Raw genomic sequence first — 25286 nt, forward strand, 5'->3', positions numbered from 1 at the left:
CCAACAACTTTCAATATATTATATAGTACTAAAATAAAAAAGCAGTACCAATAATCACAATTATATTCACATGATAATTTCAAACTCAAAACAAATAAGTAAATACAACTTAACGTGCAAGATAATGTGATTTATACATATTCAACTTAGGGAAAGGAGATAGAGAACCTTCACTGATGTTTTACTCCATCGCTCATCAATAAAATATATCCAATAAAATTCAATTTTTAATGATAAAGACGAAAAATTATTTCAGTTTACTTCAACAAATAAATGATACTCCATGTATGTACAAAAACGAATAACGGTAACATGCTTTAATATAATTTCACAAATAGAATACGGAAGAAAAAATAATAGAAAAGAAAGGCACGGTTAGAGCTCTTTGTGCGTCCCCACGAAGTTTTAACGACCTTTTCAGACTCTCTCGATTCTCCCCTTCAAAAACGCCTTCCCACTATTTTCTCCCTCCACTCTCTCTCTCACTAAATTTCAATTCAATTTCTTCATTCCAAAAATTCACTGAACAGAATTTCCAAAGACAATGTCTTTTTCAGATTCAGAAACGTCCTCTCATGGAGGAGAGTATAAGAATTTCAAGCAAATCAGCCGTGATCGTAAGCTCTTACTTCACACATATTGCATTTATTTCAAATTTATTACTTTGACATTTCTACTATAATCAATCCCCAATTTTTAGAATGTGGTATTCGTAGCATTCATTCCAACTAGTTTGTGATTGATATGTATGAGGATGCGATGCGTTCTGGTTACTAGCTATTCTTGTAAAGTCAGTTGCTTAATGTGATCAAGTGCTTTCTGAACCATGAATCCATACCTTATAATTTGTATTTTAGAAGACTAATTTGACCAAAACTAATTGAAGGGAGCCTTGGCGTAACTAGTAAAGTTATTGTCATGTGATCAGGAGGTCACGGGTTCAAGCTGTGGAAACTGCCTCTTACAGAATGTAGGGTGTGGTTGTCTAGAATAGACACTTGTGGTTCGGCCTTTCTTCAGACCTTATGCATAGCGGTAGCTTAGTGCACGGGTTTCCCTTTTTAATTTGACCAAAACTTTCTTGGATTTCAAGTAGGAGCTGATAGGGTTCGAAATTTAGTGCCTCCAAAAGGGGATTGGGGTGAGGTGGGGAGAGTTGTTTTTGTTGCTTACACAACTTGTTTCCCTTTATTTTTTGGGGTTGAGTTAGGTTCAGGTGTCATATCTTTACGTGGTATTAGAGTCATGTCCTTCCCTGTTTGGGCCCCCGGTGCGTGTTCCAATCAGCCTGAACGTGAAGGGGCTGTTAGAGTGGATTACAGTCCCACATTGGTTGGGGGAATGGACTAGTGGTTTGCTTCTATGAACTTAGACAATTCTCCCCTCATGAGCTAGCTTTTGGGGTTGAGTTTGGCTCATATCTTTTACACTTTGAAACATCGCATACTGTAATAAGTGATTGGTTGCCTTCCTAATTTATTGTGTATCAAGATGAATCGTTAAGTTGATGCACAACAATGAGTAGCTGATGGAGAAATAATCTCAACCGATACAACTCTTCGAGAAATCAGTAAGGTGACTAAGGTCATATAATAGATGCCTTTTTACCCATGTGGAGTACAACTCTTTTAATAATTGCAGTGTGGATTCAGTGATTCACCTAGCAGTTGAACTACTGTAAAATGGAAGAACAGAGATGCAAAATAGGAGACTGTATTAACCAGGAAAATCATCAAACCTTTTGTTAGCATCTTTTCAATCTAGCAACAAGAAGTATGTTCCCCGAGATTACTGTTTCTTAATGCATCAAACATTTTAATTCTATTGCAGCATTGAATTATGGTATTACCACGAGATTACTATTCCTGATGCATTGAACTTGTCCCTTGATCTCTGTGGGTGTCTATGGCATTTCACACTGCATTAAAGATGAGTTTCCACTAATGTGCTGACTGTCTTGATGTATTTTTGTTCTAGGACTATTACATGAAATGCTTCGAACTTCTGATTCAGGAGATTCAAGATCTTCATGGAAGGTATGTTAACAGGAGGAATTTATTACACGAAATCAGTTTGTTAAATTTTTTCTTTTCTCCTTGAAACAATTATATTTCGTTGCCTTAAATACTTTTTTCAAAAATCTTATCTCTTAAAGAATGACTCTCATCCAGATGTTTGGGGAAAGCAAGTATTTTGTTATGTTGTTTTTTCCACCAGCTTCAAAATGTCTTACCCATGCACGAAGGGCTTCCCAACTAGTAGGGGTTAGGGGGAGAGTGGTGTATACAGTACACAGCCTTCTCCTTCCATTTCTGCAAAGAGGCTGTTTCCGCTCCTTGAACTTTGAATCAGGGGGAGCAACTTTATCATTTGTGTGAAAACTAGTTTTCCGTCCTGTCAATGCCAAAATTTCTAGAACATCTATTGTTTACCCATCTTTTCAAGTTTTGACATACATGGTTTGTAGTAAAATATCTTCCCAATATGACTTGATTAATTTAACATGAATAGTCTAACTTGGTATCTGTGTCATTACAGAATGATTGATCATGTGTCAGCGTGAATATGTTATAGCTGTGTGCATGTATGACATTGCTTGGTACTGGTTTGCGAGTTAACGCCAGCCCACAGTGAGATTGTCTAATAACCTCAAAAGATAGTGTTATGAAAGAAGAAATGCACTTGCATAAGAATAAATTTAGGAGTCACTGTTGTTATTGGCTTCTGTCTCTATTTTTCCTTTCAGTTATGTGCTGCCTTTATGTCTTGACAGCATGGGAGACTTGCAATTTTTAAAATTATGCTGCTTAACTACTTCTTTGCAGGTTCTTATCATGGATAAAGTAACGGTAAAAGTGATGTCTTCCACATGCAAAATGGCTGATATCACTGATCAAGGAGTTTCATGTGAGCTCCGCATGCAATGAACTCTTTAAGTTTATCTGCGTCATTGTAGAACTAGTTGACAATCTAACCTCACACAATTATCAAACCCCTTCAGTAAACCAAGAACAAAGAGCATTTTTCAATTAGAAGTGAGTGATGACTAGTTTCATTAGGTTATGTTTCTACTCCTATTTCTATAAATAAAAATAAACGTTTTAAGGCACCACAAAAGTTACTCTGTGATCTCTAGTTCTACCCAGTCAGAAACATAAGGTTTATTGACTTTGTCACGAAATCTGGTGGAAATGAGTTACAAAGTCCCATGTAGGGTATTTTAATTGGTTGTTAGTTCTAGCATGTCCTAATGATTAATTTGTATTTGTTGTAACAGTGGTGGAAGACCTTTTCAGAAGAAGACAACCTTTGCCAACAATGGATGCTATATACTACATCCAACCATCAAAGGAGAAGTATGATCTTTTTCTCGAAATCTGTTCTCTACATAATCATCATGTGTTTGATTTTGTAAACAAAGCACGAGAACTGTGTATTGACTTTATACATGATCTTGAATGTTCTATGCACCGCCTCCCCCTCCCCCCCACCCCCCTTACGCCTCACACTTACCTCCAAATTCCCATATGAGTTGTACCCATTTCCAAAATTTTCTGTTCATCATTTGTGTTAGTCATAAGCTGTTAATAAATTTTGATTAACATTTATTGGGTAAGAGGAAGGCTGGAAATGAAATAAGGCTTTTGTTTTAGAGGACTTTCACTTGGTCTTTCTACTTCATAGTATCTGGTTGTAACCATGCTGCTAGGGATACAAGGAATGCAGGGCAAGATTGATGCACTGTTTAGTATTTATAGATTAAGAATAGTATAATGGTATAGCCCTGTCCATTAACCATAACCTGTTCTTTATTTAAGTGTTGGGAATAATAAGGAAAATTCTAGTACCTACTGATCTAGGAACTTTTCATCAAAGAAAATAAACTTTTATAGTCGAGACACAAATTACTTTGATTGCAAAGCTTACCATTACAGACATCTGACTTTTCCACTCTTTGCTAGTGTGATAGTCTTCCATGATCTAGACATCTCAAAGCCTAGGGAAAGGAATATTCCAGTGATAATAGAGGGAGATTCCACTTCCCATATTTATTAAACAAAGTTCCAATTGAATCAAACAACCTCCTCTCCTCTTAAAATATAAATCTCAAAGTCTTTGTTTTGGCCTCTTCAATCCTCTTTTTCTGTTTTCATGCAAATTCCTCTCTCCTTCAGTTAATAAGTAGGAAATGGTCTCAGACATTCTATAATCTACTTGACCGAGTTTAAGAAGTTTTGCTTACCTGTAGTCCGTCAGTAATGCCTCCATTTGCTTCCTCTTTTCAACTTAGGATGCCCAATGCCTGTCATTTCTGTCTTAATGAAGTAAAAATATTTTTGAGGTCTTACAAACCTTATAACCTGGAAGGAGTGAAATACAAAAGAACAACTACCTAACTAGTTTCACATAGACTTCTTTTGTGGCAAGATGCAATTTTTTATGCTTTAGAAGGGCATAGTCTAGGAATCTTGGTCATTTCTATTCCAATGGAATTCCTGGGTTGAATGTAGGCTGGAGAATATGTCTTATTTTATAACCGTACTTAATAATCTTGGATGTCACGTGGTCTGCTATTTAAGTTCTGATCAAAAATTTGAAAATTCTATGCTAAAAGCTGAGAAAAATATTTTCAAATGATCATAGCATTTACCCTGGATTGCAGGTTGAAAGCTTTGTGCATTTAAGCTTTACCAGTTCTTGTAATGAGAGATTATTGTGCACTAAGATCCCTACTGGTTCACTAAAATCTATTGCCTATCCTGTCATAATAATGTAGAAGAGAACCTTTTTTCGCACTTTAGGATGTTTGAGTAGGTGGAAGCCATATTTCCCTTTTAGTTGTTACTCAAAGTAAGAGATTTTATTCAACTCTGCATAGTTCACAATAGTCAAAGACTGAGCTTGATGCCATCAATGCTTGGATTAGACTAGAGATGATGTGCTTTTTCTCTCTCTCTCTCTTTTCTTCTAAATACCCTTTGCTGTCCATTTTTGCAGTTTAACTTTAACCTAGACTATGGCCATGCTTTGCATGGGATACAACTTGTCTTCTATGCCTGTTTACATAAATACCTTTTTCTGTTGTGTTATCTTCTCTTTTCATCAAATAATGCTTAAAATGGTAGGAGTGAACAAAACTGACAGAATAACCTTGAGAAGAATGTAACTATAAGGACAAAAATTTCATTTTAGAATGAGAAAAAAATTATGTTCTGAGAAGATGATTAAAAGACAAGCGACCCTCTGCTTCAAATGGAAGAAATGTATTGATTTGATTATATGAATTAACAAACTTGAAACAATAGGGTAAAAGATAAACAGTATTGGATGAAATTACATAAACAAACAAAAGAATGTGCATGTCCTTGGAACTACTAAATAACAATGAAATTAGTTGAATTACATACAAATTATCCATTTGAATAAATAAGAAAACAACGTAGTTCATTTTAAACTAAATCTGTTTAATTACTCAAAGAAGCAAATTTAAATATTATTCTCCGCGTGTGATTTGAAGGAACAGGACCTCATCTATGGCTTGAATAAAGTTACACATTTTGGTACATGATGTGGACTTCTGCATGTACTTTCTTCTCTGTTATGTTTGATCTCTAAAGTCAGTTTATTCATTGATTCTTTTCCGAAACATCAGATCATTTTTCCCTCTGCAGCACTTACAAATGAGAACTAACAGTTAAAATTTGAGTTTGCAGTGTTGTCATGTTCTTGTCCGATATGTCAGGAAGAGAACCTTTATACAGGAAGTATGGACAGGATCCCATTCTCCATAAAATTTTGTGTACCGTACATTGATCAATTTAATTGAATCCTCTGGTTCTTGTCATCTTACTTCTATTATTAACCTATCTTTTCAGAGCATATGTATACTTCAGTCACCCAATACCTAAGGACCTGGTTGCGCGCATCAAGAATGACACAAGTGTCATACCCCGTATAGGTGCACTAGGAGAGGTAATGATCACATGTCTCTGTCTACAATACTACATGCATCATGAAAATGATCTCTTCACAAGTTTGACTGAATCTTCTTTTTCCTTCTTTTTTTTTGGCACAATGCAGATGAATTTTGAGTACTTTCCAATAGACAGCCAGGTAATTTGGCAAATATCTCGATGAACACCTTTTTTGCTTTACTTGGAGCATTTAGTTCAATATCTGTTTATAAACTGAGAATTATATTTATTTATTTTTACAATTTTGACTAATGAAATATTATGAAGACATGAAATGGACCTGAATTGAAAGGAATAGATGTAGAAGATTCACATAGTGGATCTCAACTAATTCGTAATTGAGTACTCATCTGTTGATTAATTGAAGAATTATGCAGATAGCGACTTTTTTAATCTGTCCGTTTTTATCACAGGGATTTGTCACTGACCATGAAAGAGCACTTGGAGAGTTGTTTGGTGAAAGTGCTCAAAATTCCCGGCGTGCTGAAGCGTCCTTGAATGTAATGGCCTCAAGAATCTCCACTGTCTTTGCTTCACTGAAGGTAACTTGAACTTCACCAATGCTCTTTCATCTGAATTTTATAAACAAACCAAAAGACTACCGGTAAAAGCCTTGTATTAGTTTATGTTGCAATTATTCTATCAAAAAAAAAAATTTGTTGAAAAGGTTGGTGCAATTATGACTCTCTTTAGGTAAAAGTAAAGTATTTTGGTGGTGTAAAAGACATTGCATTTTCACGAATGTCTTTGATTTTTATTTGGGTCTCTTCCAGTTACTGTTCCCTGTGACCAACTTAGTTTTGCTAAAATTCTTGTCTTTACATCCAGGAATTTCCTTTTGTGCGTTATAGAGCTTCCAAGGGACAAGATGGATCAACAGCGACAAATTTCCGTGAATTAGTTGCTGGAAAGCTTGCTACAGCCATATGGAACAATATCACTACGTATAAGTCTAGTATTCCTAACTATCCACAGAAGGAGACATGTGAATTATTGATTCTGGACAGATCTGTTGACCAGGTTTGTAATTGATTTTGTTGATAAAATAATAATCAGCACTATCTATGTTTCGTTTTTAACTTGATGAAATGATGAATCTTCTCGTTTAGATTGCTCCTGTGATTCATGAATGGACATATGATGCCATGTGCCATGACCTGCTTGATATGGATGGAAATAAATATGTACATGAGGTACGCATTGCTTCATGTTCTGGATCTCTTATATCAATATTCTCCTGAAGTTTGACCGAAATGTATTCACATCAGGTTCCTAGCAAAACAGGTGGTTCACCTGAGAAGAAGGAAGTTCTTTTGGAAGATCAGGATCCTGTCTGGTTGGAGCTACGGCATACTCATATAGCTGATGTAAGTTTCATGAATTACCTTATTCCTTTAATACTTGTGCATGTCATATGTACTTCAACTCCTAACTTGAAGACTTCATCAGGCTAGTGAACGACTCCACGATAGGTTTACAAACTTTGTTTCTAAGAACAAGGCAGCACAGATGGAGCAGAGGTTGGTGTTTCTAAAGCTATGAAATATAATTTTTACTCCTTTGAAAACGTTGTGGAAACCTGCATCTTAATGAGTATAGCACGTACTCTGCTCCATGTCTGTGGATGATGCAGCATTCAGTCACTTGTTAATCTTAGTTACCAATTGATCATAGATGTGATTTGTTAACTACAGATGAGTAGATTTACAGAATTTTATTCATGAAACTTCCTTCTGATGATTTCTCAATTCAAATTTATTTTTACTTAGAGATGGAAGTGAATTATCTACACGGGACTTGCAGAAGATGGTTCAAGCATTGCCACAGTATAATGAACAAAAGGAGAGACTATCTACCCATGTCGAGGTTTGTTCCTTGGTCAACTGGATCCATGTGTGGACTTCTTTGTTTCTTTCAAAAAGCAAACTTAAAGCTTTATCCCTTCTTCACATTTAATAGTTCTTATGGAGTAACACTTTAACAATTAAAATCATTCTTGAATAGAGGTGGACTATAAGAAATTAGACTTTGAGGTACTTCTGGATGTACGATTCTTAGGAGCTAGTTTCATTGGTTTAGGTTTGTATTCTAAATTTGTATAATCCCTAATAACAGCCAGCCCTTCTGTGGTAGAGCTCATGGGGATGGTCATACCTTATTCGTACACAAAACCTGCTACAAGTGTTTAAAAGTCATAGCATCTTCCATGTCGTTGGTCTTACCTATGTTAATATCCATATAGTTATTCTTTGGTTATTTAGGAACAATTGAATTTGACAATGTGATGAACCTAGCCTGCAATAAAATGCTGAAGTTTATTTCGTTACTTGATCGATCAGATTGCTGGTGAGCTTAATAAAATTATCCGAGATACGGGTCTTCGGGAACTTGGACAGCTAGAACAGGATCTTGTCTTTGGCGATGCAGGAACAAAGGAAGTTATCCATTATCTGAGGTCGAAGCAGGTGGAAATTTTTGTGCTGGCTCAGAAGAAATATTCAAACTCATTGTAATTTCCACTACAAGGCATGGTCTAAGTAACAACTTTGCTGCATGCAGGATACTTCAGGTGAAAATAAGTTACGCCTGATGATGATTTATGCATCTGTGTATCCAGAAAAATTTGAGGGCGACAAAGCAGCAAAATTGATGCAGGTATTTACTACATGCTAAATTTTTGAAACAGTCTGAATTCCATCTAGCATATCATTGAGGTTTTGTTCAAACAATCTTATGGTAGATTGGCACAAGTATGTGGACACATAATAAAATAACTGGAGAGTAGTAGTTTTGTCTGTTGATTTAAGGGGAAGAAAGAATCTTCTGAAGAGCAACTGGAATGATTTTGTGATGCATCAAGAAAAATGATGCCCGAAAATCACTGAAGAATCCATAGAATGCTTAGTATCAGAAGAGTATGAATAGGATGTTGCAAACAATATAATTTTCCAAGTTCAAATGTTGGGGTTTCTATGCATGCTTCCAAATAATACAAGAACAATAAAAAAAGTAAAAGAAAAAGATGGTTTCTATGAACAACAATGCAGTTGGCTTAATTGAGGCAGTTTTCTGTTGTGATTTTTCGAGCATTTATTTTACCAAGTACAATTATAATGTGTCACTGGATGTAGTTTAGAAAATGTGAAATATGAGAAGAAAATTTTGGAGTGAGAACAATAGATCAAGAGGAAAAGTTCTAATTTCTGTAACAATTTCACCATGTGGACCAACAAAAGCTATCTCCTCTACATCAATGCTCTCAGGATTTCTTGGCCGCCTTGGTTACGATTTATAGAATGAACCAGTTTTGGAGAAAATAGTTCTCAACCAAATGTTTTTATGCTATAAGAAAAATATGGCCATCCCTAGTTTATCCATATTCTATGTCCTAGAATCAACTTGTAGAGTTGTATTTTTTTTGTCTTAAATGCATGGCTATGTTTTGTATTGGCTCATTTGTACTGCTACTTGAATCTAAGGAAAGTTTGAAAATTTTAATATAGATTCTTTTTTCCCCTAGTTAGCAAAACTGTCACCTGAGGATATGAAGGCAGTGAAAAATATGAGAATGCTAGAGGGTTCAGAAAAACGGAAGCCAAGTGGAAGCTTCTCCCTGAAGTTTGATTCGCAAAAGGTAAACATTAAAACTATCCTGGAGTCTTCAGCTCTCATAATGACTGAAATGAGACCTGACAGTTGCTAGATTTTGTTGTTTGCATATTAGAAAGGGAATGCAGCTAGAAAGGATCGAACTGGAGAGGAAGAAACATGGCAGCTATTCCGGTTTTATCCCGTGATAGAGGTTTGCTATAAGACTTCTCAATCCTCCTTTGTATATAATTTTGCAGAAGTAAACTCGCAAGATATTTCATCTTTTGTTTAGTGCTTATAAGATTGGTAGTATAAGAGGGTTGCAGTTTTTGTTACCAGCCATATTATTATATCTTCTTCATTTTCTAGATTAGGTTGACTTTTAGTATGGAATAGCAAATTAACTGCCAACTTTGCGACCAGATAGAGGTTAACTTCAAATTTCTACATGAACTGTAGGATTTAGGTCCTAATTGACTTACTGAATCCACTGAACGACCTAGCAATGAGAATATCTAGAAGATCATATGACTGGAAAATCTTATTGCATGCTCCACATAGAGGATACCTTCCTAGTACTTTTTTGAAATGGAAATTGCTTAAAGACCAATTCACCTGCTTACCATTGAAGGGTTCTGAATTATATTCCAGAAAACTACCATACTTGGAAGCAGGGTCAATTGCCATTGCCTCTCTTTCTAGAACTCTATTTTTGAATTTGGGGACTACAATGCTCACAAAGAAAGAAATAATGCTTTTATAAGAGATGCTTCTTCAAATTGCCATTGTGTGAAAGCAGAATACATTCAGCTTTGATTACATTGTAGACTTCCCAAATGATTCATGTTTAATCAAATAGCTCTTTGAATGGCTTAGCTCATACTTCATACTTCCTGAATGATATAACCAATCTTGCTTCTTTCAGGAGTTGGTTGACAAAATGTGTAAAGGTGACTTGTCAAAAGATGATTATCAGTGCATGAACAGTTCTCAAACTGCTCCTCGTGGGGTCAATGGATCTTCTGCAAGGAATGTCCCACCAAAAGCCACTACTGAATCTACTAATCCACGCTCAGTGAGATCAAGGAGGACTCCAAATTGGGCACGTTCTCGTACTTCTGATGATGGATATTCAAGGTTCTCCCGTGGAAAAATCGTCTTTATTAGAGTTCCTTTTTTCTTTTTAACCTAGAAGATCCAGGCCTCCTGGACTTCCATATGAAAAACTGTCACTTTTTAGTAAAAAGAGTACCATATTTATTCATTTAATTTTTCGTAACTAGTTTCCATGGAGTAGGATTTGCATAGCATGCAGCATCTAATTTTAAATATGTTCGAAAAATTGTTCATTGAATATTTAACATTCCTCATCTTGTCTTGTGTGTCTTTGTTGGAATTTTCTCTAGTGACTCTAATCTCAGAAGTTTTTCAACTGATTTTAAGAACATGGGACAACGGATTTTTGTTTTCATTATCGGTGGTGCAACTCGATCTGAGGTAATTCCGTAACTTTTGATTTCCATCCACTGCCTTTCCACTTAGGCATCTGAAATGGTATATTGTTGATTTTCTTCTACGCAGCTTAGGGTTTGTCACAAGCTTACAGCAAAGCTAAGGAGGGAAGTGGTCCTTGGTACAACTAGTCTAGATGATCCACCTCAATACATCACGGTAATAATACTTCATCCAGGAGTTTTTGGTGAGGTGTCTTTGACTTCGATTTTCTAGAATTCAGGCAATCTTCCTCTCTTAAAATAAAATAAAATTGTGTGAATAATTCTTTACATGCTTGCAAAACATTCATCTTAAAATGATCAATCTTGGTATCAATCACTCGGAGACTTCTCTAGATATCATTCCATTATTCATGAGCTAAACTTTTAGTTTTACATAGATGAGTTAATTAATCCATGTCAGATTAACCACTTCAATTTTGGTTGTATGAGAATATTGAATCTTTTAAAAGGGTCTTTTGCGAAGGCATGCAAGCAAAGTTACGTATTAATCTCTGATAGTCCTTCTCATCATGTCAACATCCAAATTGTTTGAAGTGTAATCTTACTGGAGAAGCAGCTTTTCAGGCTATTATAGTGTTATAAAAATTGCCAAAGTTAGAAACTGTGGTGATGGCTGAAATCAGAAAAAGGAATTAGTGCATCGCTTTCGTAACCCTAATAGTCAAGTGAAATATATCCTCAGTCTGAACTCATCTCATCTTGTTTCACAGAAACTGAAACTGCTATCAGAGATAGAGATTGCTGTAGATCCTGGCCTTGGAATTTAATGTAGTATTTGGGATTTGTAGAGTACCTTTTTTCGTCGACACCCAGAAGGTCAGTGAGAAAGCTAAACCGATCATCGCTTTATGTTTTTCCTCTCCTTTTTCTTCCATTTGAAGAAACTACTTGATCCCTGCATCCAAAACCAACTTTCTTTAAATTTTAAAAGTGCAGGATGCACATGGCAGTTGCTTAGTTTCTGGTGCTTCTTTTATTGTTTTCGCGAGAAGAATTTGATTCACTGCAAAGGCATATATCAATTTTAAAGAAGGCTTCATGCTACTGGAGTCTGGATTTACACATGGCAGTTGGTTGACTGCTTTTATACTAATCTGCAGCTTAGGTAGAAACTATCTATAAAAGAAGATATTATAGAAACTTCCTTCCAACATTCATGAGGCTGTGAAGGAGTTTGAGTACAAGTTTGCGTTTTGTTTAAAACTTCAAACACTAAGCAGGATTACACTCTTGAATTTTTGTAATTGTATTAAATATAGTTGGCCAAGTTTGTCTTAAAAGGCATGTATTAAAAGAAGAAAGATTGTTTGTATCTGTAAAAGGAAATTTTCTGTTTTAATAGACTATCTTCAATGCCTTTAATTTGGTCCAAAACTGGAGTCAATTGGTACCTTCTCAGTTGATCAAACTTTATATATCATTTGCTTACTACTAAAATTTCTAGTTAAAATTGTCATAACATTACACTTAATAGTGCTGAATGTAATTCTTTTCAAGGCACAAAATTTTTGTAAAGAATTTCATATGGCAAAGGTGTTGTTATTATAGGATATTTCATCTACTGAAAATCAAGTTACTTGACAGAAATCAAATGAGAATGAAATGAAATGTCACATAAATGCTAGCTTTGATATTCATAACAGTCCAACTGCAAGAGGAGATTTCATCAATGGGCAAGCAAGATTTTTAAATAAAATACCTAGCAGTTATTTACAGAGATTATGGATGTTCTGGAAACTCTCAGTTTGTTGAAGAGTGGTTATGGTAATACTTGTGTGGTAATTGAAACAGATAATAAGTTAGTTCATCAAGCTCTTGAAGAAACATTTTAATAATTTTTATTTTGTTTTCCATTTTTCTAGTTAGAAAATCACTGAATCAAGGTGTAATTGTTGATGTTTTACACCTTATTTGGATGGTTGTTAGTCATTGTATTGTATTGTTAGTTCAAATACAATGTTTGTTTTGATTGTTACTTAAATTTTATTATATCCTGTTGTTTAAATTCATCATTAGGTAACAACAAAAAAACTCATTTTATGAAATGACCGATTTAGTGTGATCGCATCGTTACCTCAACATTTTCTTCTCATTTTTCTTTATTTATTATTTAATAATCATATTTCATCTTTTATCCTACCTTTTCATCTTGACCCCGTACCCTACTTTTCTTGTAGATTTATCATTCAAATTATGAATATGTGACATTATATAACGATAGAGAATAATATAATCTATCCAAACACTATATTCATTAAGATAATACAATAACGATACGATACATCTTTTATGTACTAACTAATCTTCTAAACGGGGGTCTGTCCCACCATCTTGTTTTTCTAATGTACTAATTGAGAAGACACTTTTAATTTATGTACTAATTAATCTTGTATCCTACTTCTCGTCCTCCACACCTTTCTATCAAGGCTCATATTATACCTTATCAATTTACCCTCAATATTTCTTAGGCATATCTCTACCCATCCACAAGCCTACTAACGTGAGTCGTAAATGTTTTTTTTTTTTTTAACCCAGGATAGTAAAACTATATGTACTAAGTACTATAGTAAATTTATAATTAAATTTGTTTTTACTGTTACAGTGTGTATAGTTTATAGTTTTTTAATTCCTCTAGCGAAATGTACACACTCAACGTGCATTTAGCCGCAGCTTCGTGCTTGAATTGATTACACTTGGGCTACTGCTGAAAATTTCGATTTGAGAAATCCATTTTCGAGATTTACAGCATTCAGCAATGGATTCGATGCTTCCGATTGCGATTCTGTCGGCGATCATCGGAATTGTGATTGCTTTTCTAGTTTTCGGGAACTATTTCCAAAAGAGGAAATCGGAAGTTGAATCTGTCGCCAAGCCGGAGACAATTCAAACGAATCAGAAGACTTCAAAGCCTCAGCATTCTCACAAAAATACTTCGAAGAAATCGCAAGCTAAATCACATTCTCACACCGCCGATCATAAGGTAAAATTGACCGCTTACATTTACGACTACTATATTTCTTTTTTAATTTTGAAATTTCTCTCTTTTTTCCCCTGGCTCTAGGGTTTGTTGATGTTTTTGGCTACTGAGTTATTTAAATCTCTTAATTTTGCGTTGGAAATGAGCAGCTCTGTTGTGCAGCTTTGACATTCTTTAGGTATTCAATCAATTAAGGACGCTTCAATCTCAAATTAGTGGAGTTGGCTTCTTTGTAGACATTTTTGTATCAGTTTAGCTCTAAGGCGCACTTAATTTAGCATTTTTGTCATAATTTTTAAACAATCACGCTGCTGCAACACTTATCTTTTTCCCAGGTTTAGGACAGGATATGTCCCCAGGCAAGCAGAGATAGAGTGTGTAAACTGAAAAAATATATTTTTTACTAATTTCTGGTTTCTGGAAATTGGAAGTTGTGGATGGTGGAAATTTGCTCTAGCTGCTCTTTTTCTTTTCTTCCTTTTATCATACATTTCTGTGAAATGATACAACCCATGAAGTGTAATCTTATGATTAATGTGAAACTTATCAAACTTCTTCCAAGTAGGTATGGCTTTTTTCTTTTTTTCTTACTTTCTGGTAAGGTAACAAACTTATAGTCAAATTACTCCCTGAGCACTAAGATAGGGCTGGACTTGTACATCAGTCAAAAAGTTCAAAGATTTTGTATCTCTTAAGGCAAATATAAAGGCAAAAGATGGTGGAAAATTGAAAAGAAAGAACAAAAAAGTAGTTTGAAGCTCAAAAAGGGAAAAAAGTAGATTCCTGAATATGTCAGAAGCCCAAAATAGGCTGAACAGAACAGGACCAATCCCGTAGCTATATACTGTTAAAAAAGGGGTAAAGATGATAATATGCTGTCGTGGAGGTCTAAATTTGCTGCAGTAGGAAGCTTGATGTGATGTGTTAAACCAAAAAGTCAAAGTTGTCGTGGAGTTCTCTTCTTGGATAAGTTTTGCAAAGCAACCGTTGCACCTTATATAGGGTAGAATCAGTAGAAATGGTGACCCCAATCGGTGTATTGGCAATTTGAGTAGTTTCCTTTAATAGCTTCAATTTGCTACATCCTGTTTCTTCCTTCAAAAACTTCACTTTTCTGTGAGCTCACTTTTTTTCAACACTACGTATAAATAACTCTCCGTCATTTCTCATCCTCAATATATTTCAACAGACTAGCCAAGTTGCTTTCATCAGTTTAAGGTTTTTCTGGATTTCATCGCAAATATAACCTTGAGGTGTGTATTAAATGACCAGGCAACTGAAAAGTGACTTTTGGTATTGTCTATTTGCAGGATGCAAACAAAAGGCATCACCCACTGGACTTGAATACTCTAAAGGGTCATGGGGATATTGTCACAGGAGTTTGCTTCTTACCCAATGCACAGTCTTTGGCAACTGGTAATTCTTGGTTTTATGCATTTGTATTGTTTGAGCTCTAAGCATTCTGAAACAGTGAGGGGATGCAAGAACCTTTAAGAACATTGTCTCACTTATATTTTTGGTCTGTAAGAGAAAATACCTGTATGTAGATAACTAGGTAACTTAAAGATATGACTTGGCTGAGCCACTAATTCACATTTTACATACTTTGATGGCCTTGGTGTGTTACTAATGAAGGACACTTTTTTTACTTAAACAAAATATATATGTTATCCTTAAACTTATAATTAAAGAGAACATGCTTTAAATTGTAGTCATAGTTACATTCTGCACATCTTCTATCACTTCAAAGGATCTATGGTTCTAGAAATAGTTGTTTACATTCCCCTTACATATTTTGGCAGGAGGATGGGGGAGATAGATGTCAATCTTCCATACTAATGTTTTTCTCTTGCAGCTTGTGCTGACGGCGTTGTTAGGATCTTCAAGTTGGATGATGCTTTGAGCAAAAGCTTTAAGTATGACTCTTACTGTTTTATTATTATTAAGGCAGTAATCTAATTTCTATTAAGATTCGAGCAGAAGCTTTATTATTACTGTTATAATTATTGTTAGGTGAATTTAATTGCCAATTTCTAACTCTAATCCAATCTTATTCAGGTTTCTGAGAATTAATTTACCTGCTGGAGGTCATCCGATTGCAGTTGCAGTTGCTGATGAAGCTTCCTCGGTTGCAGTGGCATGCCATGCTCTTTTTGGTTCTTCCTTGTACATGTATGGTGAAGAGAAACCTAAAGCAGATGCTGATTCCAAACAGGCCAAGCTTCCTCTTCCACAAATCAAATGGGAACAGCATAAAGTTCATGACAAGAGAGCAATCCTAACTCTAGTAGGTACCAAGGCAACTTATGGTACTGCTGATGGGAGTACCATCATTGTTTCATGTTCTGAAGGTAAGGTTGGATAATTCTTATGAACTTCTTTTCAAGTTACCCAGAGAACTTTTGAGTTAAAGCTCAATGGATATCCTCATTCTAGAAAAAACTTCATGGCTCATATTTGTAGCTGGAGAATGCATGCTTATGGGAGAGCTATCATGTATTGTATTGATTTTTAATTCTATAATGGTGTTTTAAGTTTATTCGATTTCATACTGTAGCTAGTGCTGATTGGCCTAACAACTACCATGCTTAGCTTTTATTAGTACGTACAGTTTTATTGAGATAGCAAAAGACCAACTCTAAGTTAGTCCTGGATTAACAAAGATGTTCCATCCTTTATAGTACTATGTTTTTGAATATTTAAGTTAATTCCATCTGGCTGTCTCACTGTTTACAGCAAGTGATTTACACTATTGCCCTAATAAACTAAGGCATGTGAACTTCTAATACTTGTTGATATAGTCTCCCCTTAGAAGCATCTACAATTTCTTTTAGTTTAAACTACCCAAAGTCCCAAACTATACATGCTGGAACTGTCGTACAGATTTTCTTAAGCTCCCTTGTAATTTTCCATCCTTCCCAGAAGCAATACAATTCTTTTTGAGGTTCTTGAAATGACCCTCCCTCAAACCAAATATCTGCAAAAACATTCTGCCTATTAACTATGCAAGGCAAAAATAAGCGGTCAGTTTCTTTATCATCAAACCCACACAAATATTACTTGCTGCACATGTGAAAGCCCTCTCTCTCTCTCTCTCTCTCTCTGAAGATCTCGCTTTTTTTTTTTTTTTGATGACCGTGGTGTTCGGGCCAGCTTTCGCGCACCTCGAACCTGCCACCTCCCACCAGCAACAGTACTAGGTAACTCTATCCACCAAGGGTAGGACAAATGGGAAGAATCACCTAGTGTTTTTTTGCCTCCACTGAGTTTTGAACTGAGACCTCAGGGTTCTCAACCACTTTATTAACCACTGGGCCACACCCTTGGGTGCAACCTCGCTGTTTTAAATAGGCATCATGTAACAAAATCCAGCTGAAGAAGCAACTTTACTTGTGCCATATACTTCCAAATCAAGGTTCTTGGCCTTCGAACAGAATATGAGACATCCTTATTGGGTAACTTATAACATGATTCACAGTGAATTTTCCGTTGTTAATTGCAGTCCATCTGAGCCTGACAGGAATACCATTAAGATGTGTTGACTTTCCCAACTCCAAAAGAAGTTGGGCCTTTGGGCCATGCTTTCAACTTACCACTTGAAACAATTCCTTCCAAACCCCACATTCCGTTTATTTTCTTATAGCCAGCATACTTAATTCTGACTGCGTTTTGGCATTGTAGGAGATCATTTGGTCTGAGATTGGACAAAAGTTTGTGGACATTATATCTAATATCTTAACAGTTTGTGTATATCAATACATCAACTATCTCGTAATTGAGAGTCTTGGTAGATAGACAAAGTCACTAATTACTGGAGCTGTTAGTTACCTACTTCCCTAACATATTGTCCTTAACTGCAGTATCATGATTGAAAATGTTATAATACCAAAATCACTTTTCAGTCCTGCACTAAAAGGCTTTGCCATGCCACAACTTGGTAGTTTTTTTGTTGTTGACTTATTAAAGAAGATGAATCACATTCTACCATAAAGTTGAGAATTTGTAGCCTTAGAGTTTCAGAAGCAAAATTCAGATGGCAATGAAAAGTCAATACAATTTATTTCTCGTGCACACACAATTCATTCCAAGTGCTTAAGTTTCCTTAACTTTAAACCATTTAATAGTACCACTTACTTTACAAGCGAATTGATAGATTCCATTTGAAATTATTATACGATAAAATGAAAGCGTGGAATCAAGTTTCAATTTATCAGTCAAAGTTTTGACTGGATCTTAAGATCAAATGGGGATTGTACAACTGGGTTGAAGTTGCTTCACTTAGTCCAAATTATATAAAGTTTGATGATGCTACCTTAGCTTGGATGTTTGGTCATGTTTATTTCTCGGGTTCTCTATGGGCTCTGGGATCAAGCACTTCTGCTGTTTGTTGCTGTATTTGCAGGACGAATCATCACAGCAACTCAAAAAATTGTTTGCAGAAAGTTTTGTTGTACATGTCTTAAACTGCCAGAATTTAAGATAATGATCGTATGATGCAAAATCTTTTAAAAATGTTGTAGCTTTAGTAAATATGTCATTGTGAAATTTTTTTATGGATGAAAGTTAATGATCTTGCTTCAAGCAATGCTCTTAATTGGTGTTTGTTGGAAAAATAAATTCCAATCTGATCTCAAACTTAAATTAAAATTCTTTTTGGAAGAAAGTGGATGCATTTGAACGCCATGAAGGTTGGTTGTGATGTTCCAAGAATCTTTTATGTACTATGGACACTAGTTTGGGTTTTGATGGATATTAATGATATGACCATAGACATGTGACACTGTGACCAGCTATTTTAGTAATGCCTGAATTCCAGTACCTCTTTTTGTCATAATTCTCTTCTCTGCATGGCAATTTTGTTTGTCTGATCTCATATCCACAAACATCTCTACAACCAGATTCTTCTCTTCCTTTCTTTTTTGTGTGGAAGAACCTTTTTTTCCCCATAGAGCAAAATGACAAATGTAATAATCTGCATCTGTATTTTTTGGTGTTTAGGTACTGATATTGTGCTTTTTCACGGAAAAAGTGGCAAGATTGTTGGAAACGTCGATACTAATCAACTCAAAAACAACATGGCTACTATATCTCCCAATGGACGTTTTATAGCTGCCGCAGCTTTTACCGCTGATGTCAAGGTGAAATTAAATGTTGCCACCTTATTATTTTGTTAGACTGAATTGCTTTAAGCTTTTATAAAGAGTCTCAACAAGTGATGTGCTACATTTTGTGTTAAATTTCAATGTTAATTAAGTAGTAGGAAAACAATGTTTAGGAAACTAGTTAGTAATAAGAGATATTAGAAGATAGAAGAAAAGGGAAATGCAGGTGTCTTTTTTCCTGTTCAATTTTTTTGGGGGTGTGGCGGGTGTGGTTAGATAGGAGAAACAAAGAGAGCAGAAGCTAAGTTATACTAAAATTTTGCATCAGTAGTTTCCTGAGACATTAAAAATGTTTCCACAGCGTCAGCTACATTCTTTTCAGTTGCTGTCATGTTGTTTATTGTCAAGTGTCAGGCAGTCTGGCATGTTAGTCGAACTGTTATGTACAGTCTTATCAATCTGGTGGTTGGAAGGGCAGTTAGAACAAGGAGCTTGTGGTGGAGCTATTCAAGAAAATAGAACATATGGTTATTGCCTGGTTCAAGTCATCTCATATGCAGCTGGGCCAAAGTTTGGTCAAAGATGATCAAATGGTGTTTGCCATTGATTCACTCAAGAACATCTTTCAGAACCATGTACACCCACCATCCATCCATAAAGGGTGATCCAAAGGTTTCTCTTATGTAATCTGAAGAGAGAGAGAGACAAATGGGGGATCCACACAAAATATTTTCCTTATGTGTTCTGTGTGAATAGCTAACACTTCCCAATCCTTCCAAAGAAGGTGGAGATTGCATCGTCTAAGTTTATTTAAGTATTACATTAACTCTAGGAGATTTTATTTGTCATTTAGCCAAAAGAGTCAACTAAATTGGGATAAGTTATGAAGGAAAAGTAGGTTATATAGATTTGGAGTGGGGATTAAATACTCTGGTAAAGCTTTCATATCTTATGGTGTGGTTTGAGTCCTTTTATGTTTTATGCGATTTACATCGCACTCCTTTGTCAACTTGGGAAGGATTTTTTCATATATTTCTGACTCGATTGTTGGATGTCATCAAAGAAGAGTTCTTGAACAAATTCTGTCTTTTTAACAGGTTTGGGAGATTGTGTACTCGAAGGATGGTGCTGTAAAGGAGGTTTCAAGGATTATGGAGCTCAAGGGGCATAAGGTAAATGATATCACGTTGTTGCACTATGAAAGTCTATTTTCATCTACTCTTTTTCTATCCTTCTCTAGGGTTCTAGATCAATATTATCCGAGTTCAGGTGTGTCTGATGATATTTCTAGGGTGAACAGGCTTATTATTGTCCTAATTTGTACTTGGGTGAAATTTTTTAGCTTAATGTTACTCCTTCTGTCCAACAATACTTGTCCACTATTAACTTTGCAGGGTAATTTTACTATATCACCCTTTGAATATAATAAATACAATGTTTTTGAAAAATGTAATAGAGAAATAACTATAATTAATGATAAGGGTAAATTAGGAACTAAGTGTAAAATTATCCATTGATTTCATAAAGTGGACAAGTATTGTTGGGCATTCTTTTTTTTCTTTTTTTTTAATTTAAAATTGTTGGGCATTCTAAATAGTATAGTGGACAACTTGTTGGACGGAGGGAGTAATATTTTAGGGAAAGGAGACACTTCAGAAAATTCTTATGGGAGTATCAGTTTGAAGTATGTTGTTTCAGCAAAGACCTTCGAAGATTCAAATACCTTTGTGGTTGCTTGTAGATTGGGACCATCTCTTTTAATTTGTGTTCATGATTAAGCTGATGAATGCAATCTTGAATTTATTATGAGTAAATTTTAGGTTTAGCAAACATAAAAATCATATTTGTATGATATAGCTATAGTTTGTAAATTGCGCAAGTTTGCTATGGAGCATCAGATTTGTATAAATCACTGGCAGGAGCATCGGATTTGTATAAATCGCTGGTAGGCCTCTCGTTTGTATAAACGCGATCTGTATTTGTATAATTATAAGTGTATAGGACGAAAATATATGTATTTGTATTTGTATATACAGTTTTCTCTTGCTTTATACAAACACAAATGCAATTTATACATTTGTGTTTGTATAAAGCGAGAGAGGCGAGCGAGATTCTCTGGCACTCTCCCTCGCCTCTCTGGGGAGAGAGACGAACAAACGAAAAGATATGTATATATACAATTTTCTCGCGTTTTATACAAACACAAACATAATTTATGCATTTGTGTTTGTATAAAGTGAGAGAGGCGAGAGAGAAACTGCCGAGCGAGATCATGAGAGTGGCGAGCGAGAAATCTAGGGAGAGAGGCGAATGGCAACTGTTGGCTACAGGTTACAATTAAATCAAACTATGGTTATAGCATTTAATTTGAATTAATAGGCCCCCAAGGCCTAGCTCAAGTGGCAAAAGGTGGAGGATTTGTGACTTAGGTCGCAGGTTCAAGCCCCACACCATGCAAAGTGAAGCCCGGTATTTAAGTGGAGAAGGGTAGAGGGGTGGGCCCATTATCCACCGAGTTTAGAAGGCTGTGATTGGTCCAAAGGGCGGGTCACAGACGGATTTCTCGGTTATCAAAAAAAAAAAAAACATTGAATTAATAGTTTGTTATTTTATACAATTTTCCCTTTTATTATAGGTGTACAATACTCTCTTCACAATTGACTGTGTCATTTAGTTTCAATGAACTTTTGTGATTGACCTTTTTTTTTCGTATTTGCTGCTAATTTGTTGCTTTGTTTAATCATTTCTGTATATGTCTAAATTTTATATGGGTGCTGTACAGAGTGCAGTGACGTGGCTATGCTTTAGCCCGAATTCTGAACAAATAATCACTGCATCGAAGGATGGTACCATCAGAATGTGGAATATTAATGGTATATCTTCCCCTCCCTAGCTTTATTTGTTACTAATTTACCATTATTACCTCGTCTAATTAATTTTCCTTTGGCTCTTTCATGCAACATTCTTGTTCAGTGCGCTATCACCTTTCTGAGGACCCTAAGACATTAAAGGTGTTCCCTATTCCCCTTAAGGATGCAAGTGGTACAACTTTACACTATGATCGTTTATGTGTATCCCCTGATGGAAAGATATTGGCCACCACTCATGGTTCAATGATGCAATGGCTATGTATGGAGACTGGGAAGGTTCTGGAAACAGCTGAAAAAGCACATGATGGTATGCTTTTCAAATAACTTAATGCCTTTATCAAAAAATATTCCACCGTTTTCATCCTTTTTGTATGTGCAGAACCAGTCTGTAGAAGTTCCTCTGTATTTGAAGCAGCTATGAGCCTATGACTTGTTGCTTCTTGGAAACAGTTCAACATTTTGTTCCTTTCCTAATAGATAAGACAGCAAGAACCTGAACAGAATACATTAGCACATCCTTGGATAGGAAAATAAACTGAAACAAATAGCAGAATAGGAAAAACATAAAAAATGATCATCTAATAGAAATACCACAAAGGAATTGAACCCTTGGCCCAAGTATCACAATTCATTACTTAACCTGTGTTTTACAACATTTATTGTATGTCTAAACACAAAATAAGAATTGTATTAGAAAAAACGAATAAAGGAATGAGTCTACTGGGTGCACAACAATGGAATGAGTCTGATTTACAAGAAAACAAAATATGGGGAAGTAGCAAGGGTTCCTGTGAACCCAGAGTGTTCAACATGGCTCTGCCACTGTGGCTGGTAGTCCGGCCATACCAGTCATGCTATCAACTTATGTTGATTTGAAAATTTATTGTCTTCCACTTTTTGTGTACAGGTGATATCACTGACATGGCATGGTCGCCTTCCCCGATTCCAATGGGTAAGTCTCTTTCCCATCCCAAGTGAAGTTTTTTGTTATGCGTGATTCTATTATATTTTATTTTACTGTCTACATTTGGTCATAAAGAGGATAAGCTTTTTTTCCTAAGTCTTTTGTCACTAAGTCAAACAACAGTTTGTCTCTTTTGGCTGGCATCTTGCTTTCGATGTGTATTCCTCTTAGTTTTAATGTCTTTTCTGGAAGTCTTCCATTTTTTTCCTATATATTTTAGCAAGTATGGAGATGAGACTTGCATTCTATCATTAAAGCTATGATGGAGAAAAGTTTGAAAAATTGGAGCGAAAAGGAAAAACTTAATAGTAGGAGCAAATCCTTGTGGTTTAGGAGGAAGCTATCAATTTACACTTCCTCCTGCTGTTGAAAAAACTGCACTCCCTCTGTTTCAATTTGTTGTCTTAATTTGACTGCCCACTGAGTTAAAGAAGTAAGGAAGACATGAGAATCTTGTGGTCTTAAACTAAAGATATGTAGTATACATCAAAATGTCCTTTAATCGTGTAGTCTTATAATTTTGTGGTCTTAAACATGTCATGTGAGATGTTTGAACTAAAGAGTCATCAAATTAGGAAGGAGGAACTCCTTTTTAAACAGGCTAAAAAGAAAATTAAGACAAACAAATTGAAATGGAAGGAGTAGTAGCTTAATAACCAATCAGGCTTTAAATTCATATAATGCGTTTAGGAAAGATTTCCAATGGCAGCAAAAAGTTTCAGCAAACGTTGATTTCTGGAAACGGCCTAACATTATTAAGCTGCTTTTCTTTTTCGTTGTATCAGGTGACAAGCAAGTTCTGGTGTTGGCCACAGCCAGTGTCGATAAGAAAGTGAAGTTGTGGGCAGCTCCATCCCTGAATGCATCATGAATGAGCGACGGAACCTTTCCCCATGAATGACACAAGTATTTGATGTCTCGACCAGTTTTTTGAACTAATAGATCATAGGGGGACTGACGATCAGAAGAGGAGAATACAGCCGAAGTTAGAGGATTGAGTGCTTACATCTTTTGAGGGCTTTTGTTATTCAAAGATTAGACTTAACCAGAATGTGGTAAAGCTAGAGAAAATTTTTGATGTTTAATTTGATGTTATATACATGGGTGGTAGTTTTCTCTGTCGAGTTCTGAGGAATGGTGAGGTGTTACTGATCTATTTTAGAGCTTAGAACAGGTAAAGGGTACTTTTTTCTGTTTCAAGTTAAAAAGAAAATTATATATCCTGTAAGTTCCCTTTTTGCAGAAGAGATCTTTTCTGTTCTTTTTATTGAAAAAACAAAAATGGGGGTAAGGGAGGGGGATTATAAGGTGGGAATTAAACCATCACCAACAAGGTGAAAGTCCATGTGGTGGGAATTAACTGAACTACAAAAATTCTCCGGTATTCTTTTTCTGTTTTCGGTAAAAAGCAAAAATTAAAGAGAATAAAGAATATGAAATTGGAAATCCCATTTTCAATGTGGATAGTAAGTGGAAACAGGACCTGCTTGTTGAGTCTTATCAAAAGATGCTTAGTAAAAAGTTAGCACAAAGGGAATTTGCAGAAATAGTGATGTTAGAGCATTTGAAGTGTCGAAGAGGAAATAGAGACAAAGCAGGGAAGAGTAGGGATCTTGAAGACGAAAGGTATTAAAAAAATACTTCCTCCATCTTAATTTATTGCGGCAATGTGTGATACCGTGATTGAACACAAAAAGAACTTTTTTTTAATACTTATGGTCTAAAAAATGAGTCATAGAACTTTGTGCGACTAATCTAATAAGAAATTCAATGGAAGTATTAAAAAAATTTTAAATAGCACGTGACATTGGAGAGTAATGAAAAAGGAAGTTTGTAAAAAAAAACACAGAAACGCCCACCGTGGGGCTCGAACCCACGACCACAAGGTTAAGAGCCTTGCGCTCTACCAACTGAGCTAGACGGGCAAATTGTTAAAAAATATACTTAAGCATTTAATTAGTCCATGTTACAGTCAAGTTATTACAGGTTAGGTGGGCTATTTTTGCAGTTTTCTTGTTAATTATGTGAAATTAAACTAATTGGAAGCTAAAAGTAAATATGATCTTTAGGCCAGATTTGGTCTTTAACTCCTCAATTTTCAACCTTTAAGAGAGTTTTTTCTTTTTTCAGAAAAAATAAAACAAGAATGGTTTTATTAGTCTCAATTTTAAACTATATATTTTTATAAGAGAGAAGTATTGAAAACACCCCTGAATTTGGAGCAAATTATTAGTTTCATCCCCAACCAATTGACAGCCTTAAAAACACCTCTTTATTTGACTAACTAAAC

The 25286-nt window shown here is 35.4% G+C and overlaps 2 protein-coding genes and 1 non-coding gene across 4 annotated transcripts; 2 read left to right on the forward strand and 1 right to left on the reverse strand.

Annotated features, from left to right (window-relative positions):
* Positions 1-384: 384 nt before the first annotated feature.
* Positions 385-12422, forward strand: LOC125815423 (protein transport Sec1a-like). 2 transcript variants are annotated; one of them, XM_049494889.1, is made up of 22 exons: positions 385-617; positions 1978-2036; positions 2826-2907; positions 3278-3356; positions 5715-5765; positions 5877-5973; positions 6082-6114; positions 6389-6517; positions 6804-6995; positions 7085-7168; positions 7244-7342; positions 7425-7495; positions 7745-7841; positions 8315-8440; positions 8535-8630; positions 9496-9609; positions 9700-9777; positions 10492-10703; positions 10973-11063; positions 11148-11237; positions 11794-11899; positions 12015-12422. In XM_049494889.1, the coding sequence occupies exons 1-21, from the start codon at positions 545-547 to the stop codon at positions 11848-11850; spliced, it is 2010 nt and encodes a 669-aa protein (XP_049350846.1). In that variant the 5' UTR covers positions 385-544; the 3' UTR covers positions 11851-11899; positions 12015-12422. The 2 variants fall into 2 exon arrangements, with proteins under 2 accessions (XP_049350846.1, XP_049350845.1); XM_049494888.1 differs by having other exon boundaries at positions 5877-6114; positions 12020-12422.
* Positions 12423-13570: 1148 nt separating this feature from the next.
* LOC125815428 (uncharacterized) lies at positions 13571-24216 on the forward strand. Its single transcript, XM_049494897.1, has 10 exons — positions 13571-14063; positions 15371-15476; positions 15916-15976; positions 16119-16411; positions 19059-19198; positions 20260-20334; positions 21945-22035; positions 22136-22339; positions 22940-22984; positions 23782-24216. The coding sequence occupies exons 1-10, from the start codon at positions 13839-13841 to the stop codon at positions 23865-23867; spliced, it is 1326 nt and encodes a 441-aa protein (XP_049350854.1). The 5' UTR covers positions 13571-13838; the 3' UTR covers positions 23868-24216.
* A 632-nt stretch (positions 24217-24848) lies between these two features.
* On the reverse strand, positions 24849-24921 carry TRNAK-CUU (transfer RNA lysine (anticodon CUU)). Its single transcript has one exon. It is a non-coding gene; the product is annotated as a tRNA-Lys (tRNA).
* Between the last annotated feature and the right edge of the window lie 365 nt (positions 24922-25286).

This window comes from Solanum verrucosum, unplaced genomic scaffold (assembly GCF_900185275.1).
Source record: "Solanum verrucosum unplaced genomic scaffold, falcon-dt-bn FXZP01000261.1, whole genome shotgun sequence".
In the NCBI taxonomy this organism is placed as follows: domain Eukaryota; kingdom Viridiplantae; phylum Streptophyta; class Magnoliopsida; order Solanales; family Solanaceae; genus Solanum; species Solanum verrucosum.

Coding starts and splice junctions, on each gene's coding strand:
- LOC125815423 (XM_049494888.1), top strand. CDS start 545: ATGTCTTTTTCAGATTCAGAAACGTCCTCTCATGGAGGAGAGTATAAG. Junction 2,908..3,277: donor CACTGATCAAGGAGTTTCAT/GTGAGCTCCGCA, acceptor TTGTTGTAACAG/TGGTGGAAGACCTTTTCAGA. Junction 7,169..7,243: donor GAAATAAATATGTACATGAG/GTACGCATTGCT, acceptor TATTCACATCAG/GTTCCTAGCAAAACAGGTGG.
- LOC125815428 (XM_049494897.1), top strand. CDS start 13,839: ATGGATTCGATGCTTCCGATTGCGATTCTGTCGGCGATCATCGGAATT. Junction 15,977..16,118: donor GCTTTGAGCAAAAGCTTTAA/GTATGACTCTTA, acceptor AATCTTATTCAG/GTTTCTGAGAATTAATTTAC. Junction 22,340..22,939: donor AGCTGAAAAAGCACATGATG/GTATGCTTTTCA, acceptor TTTTGTGTACAG/GTGATATCACTGACATGGCA.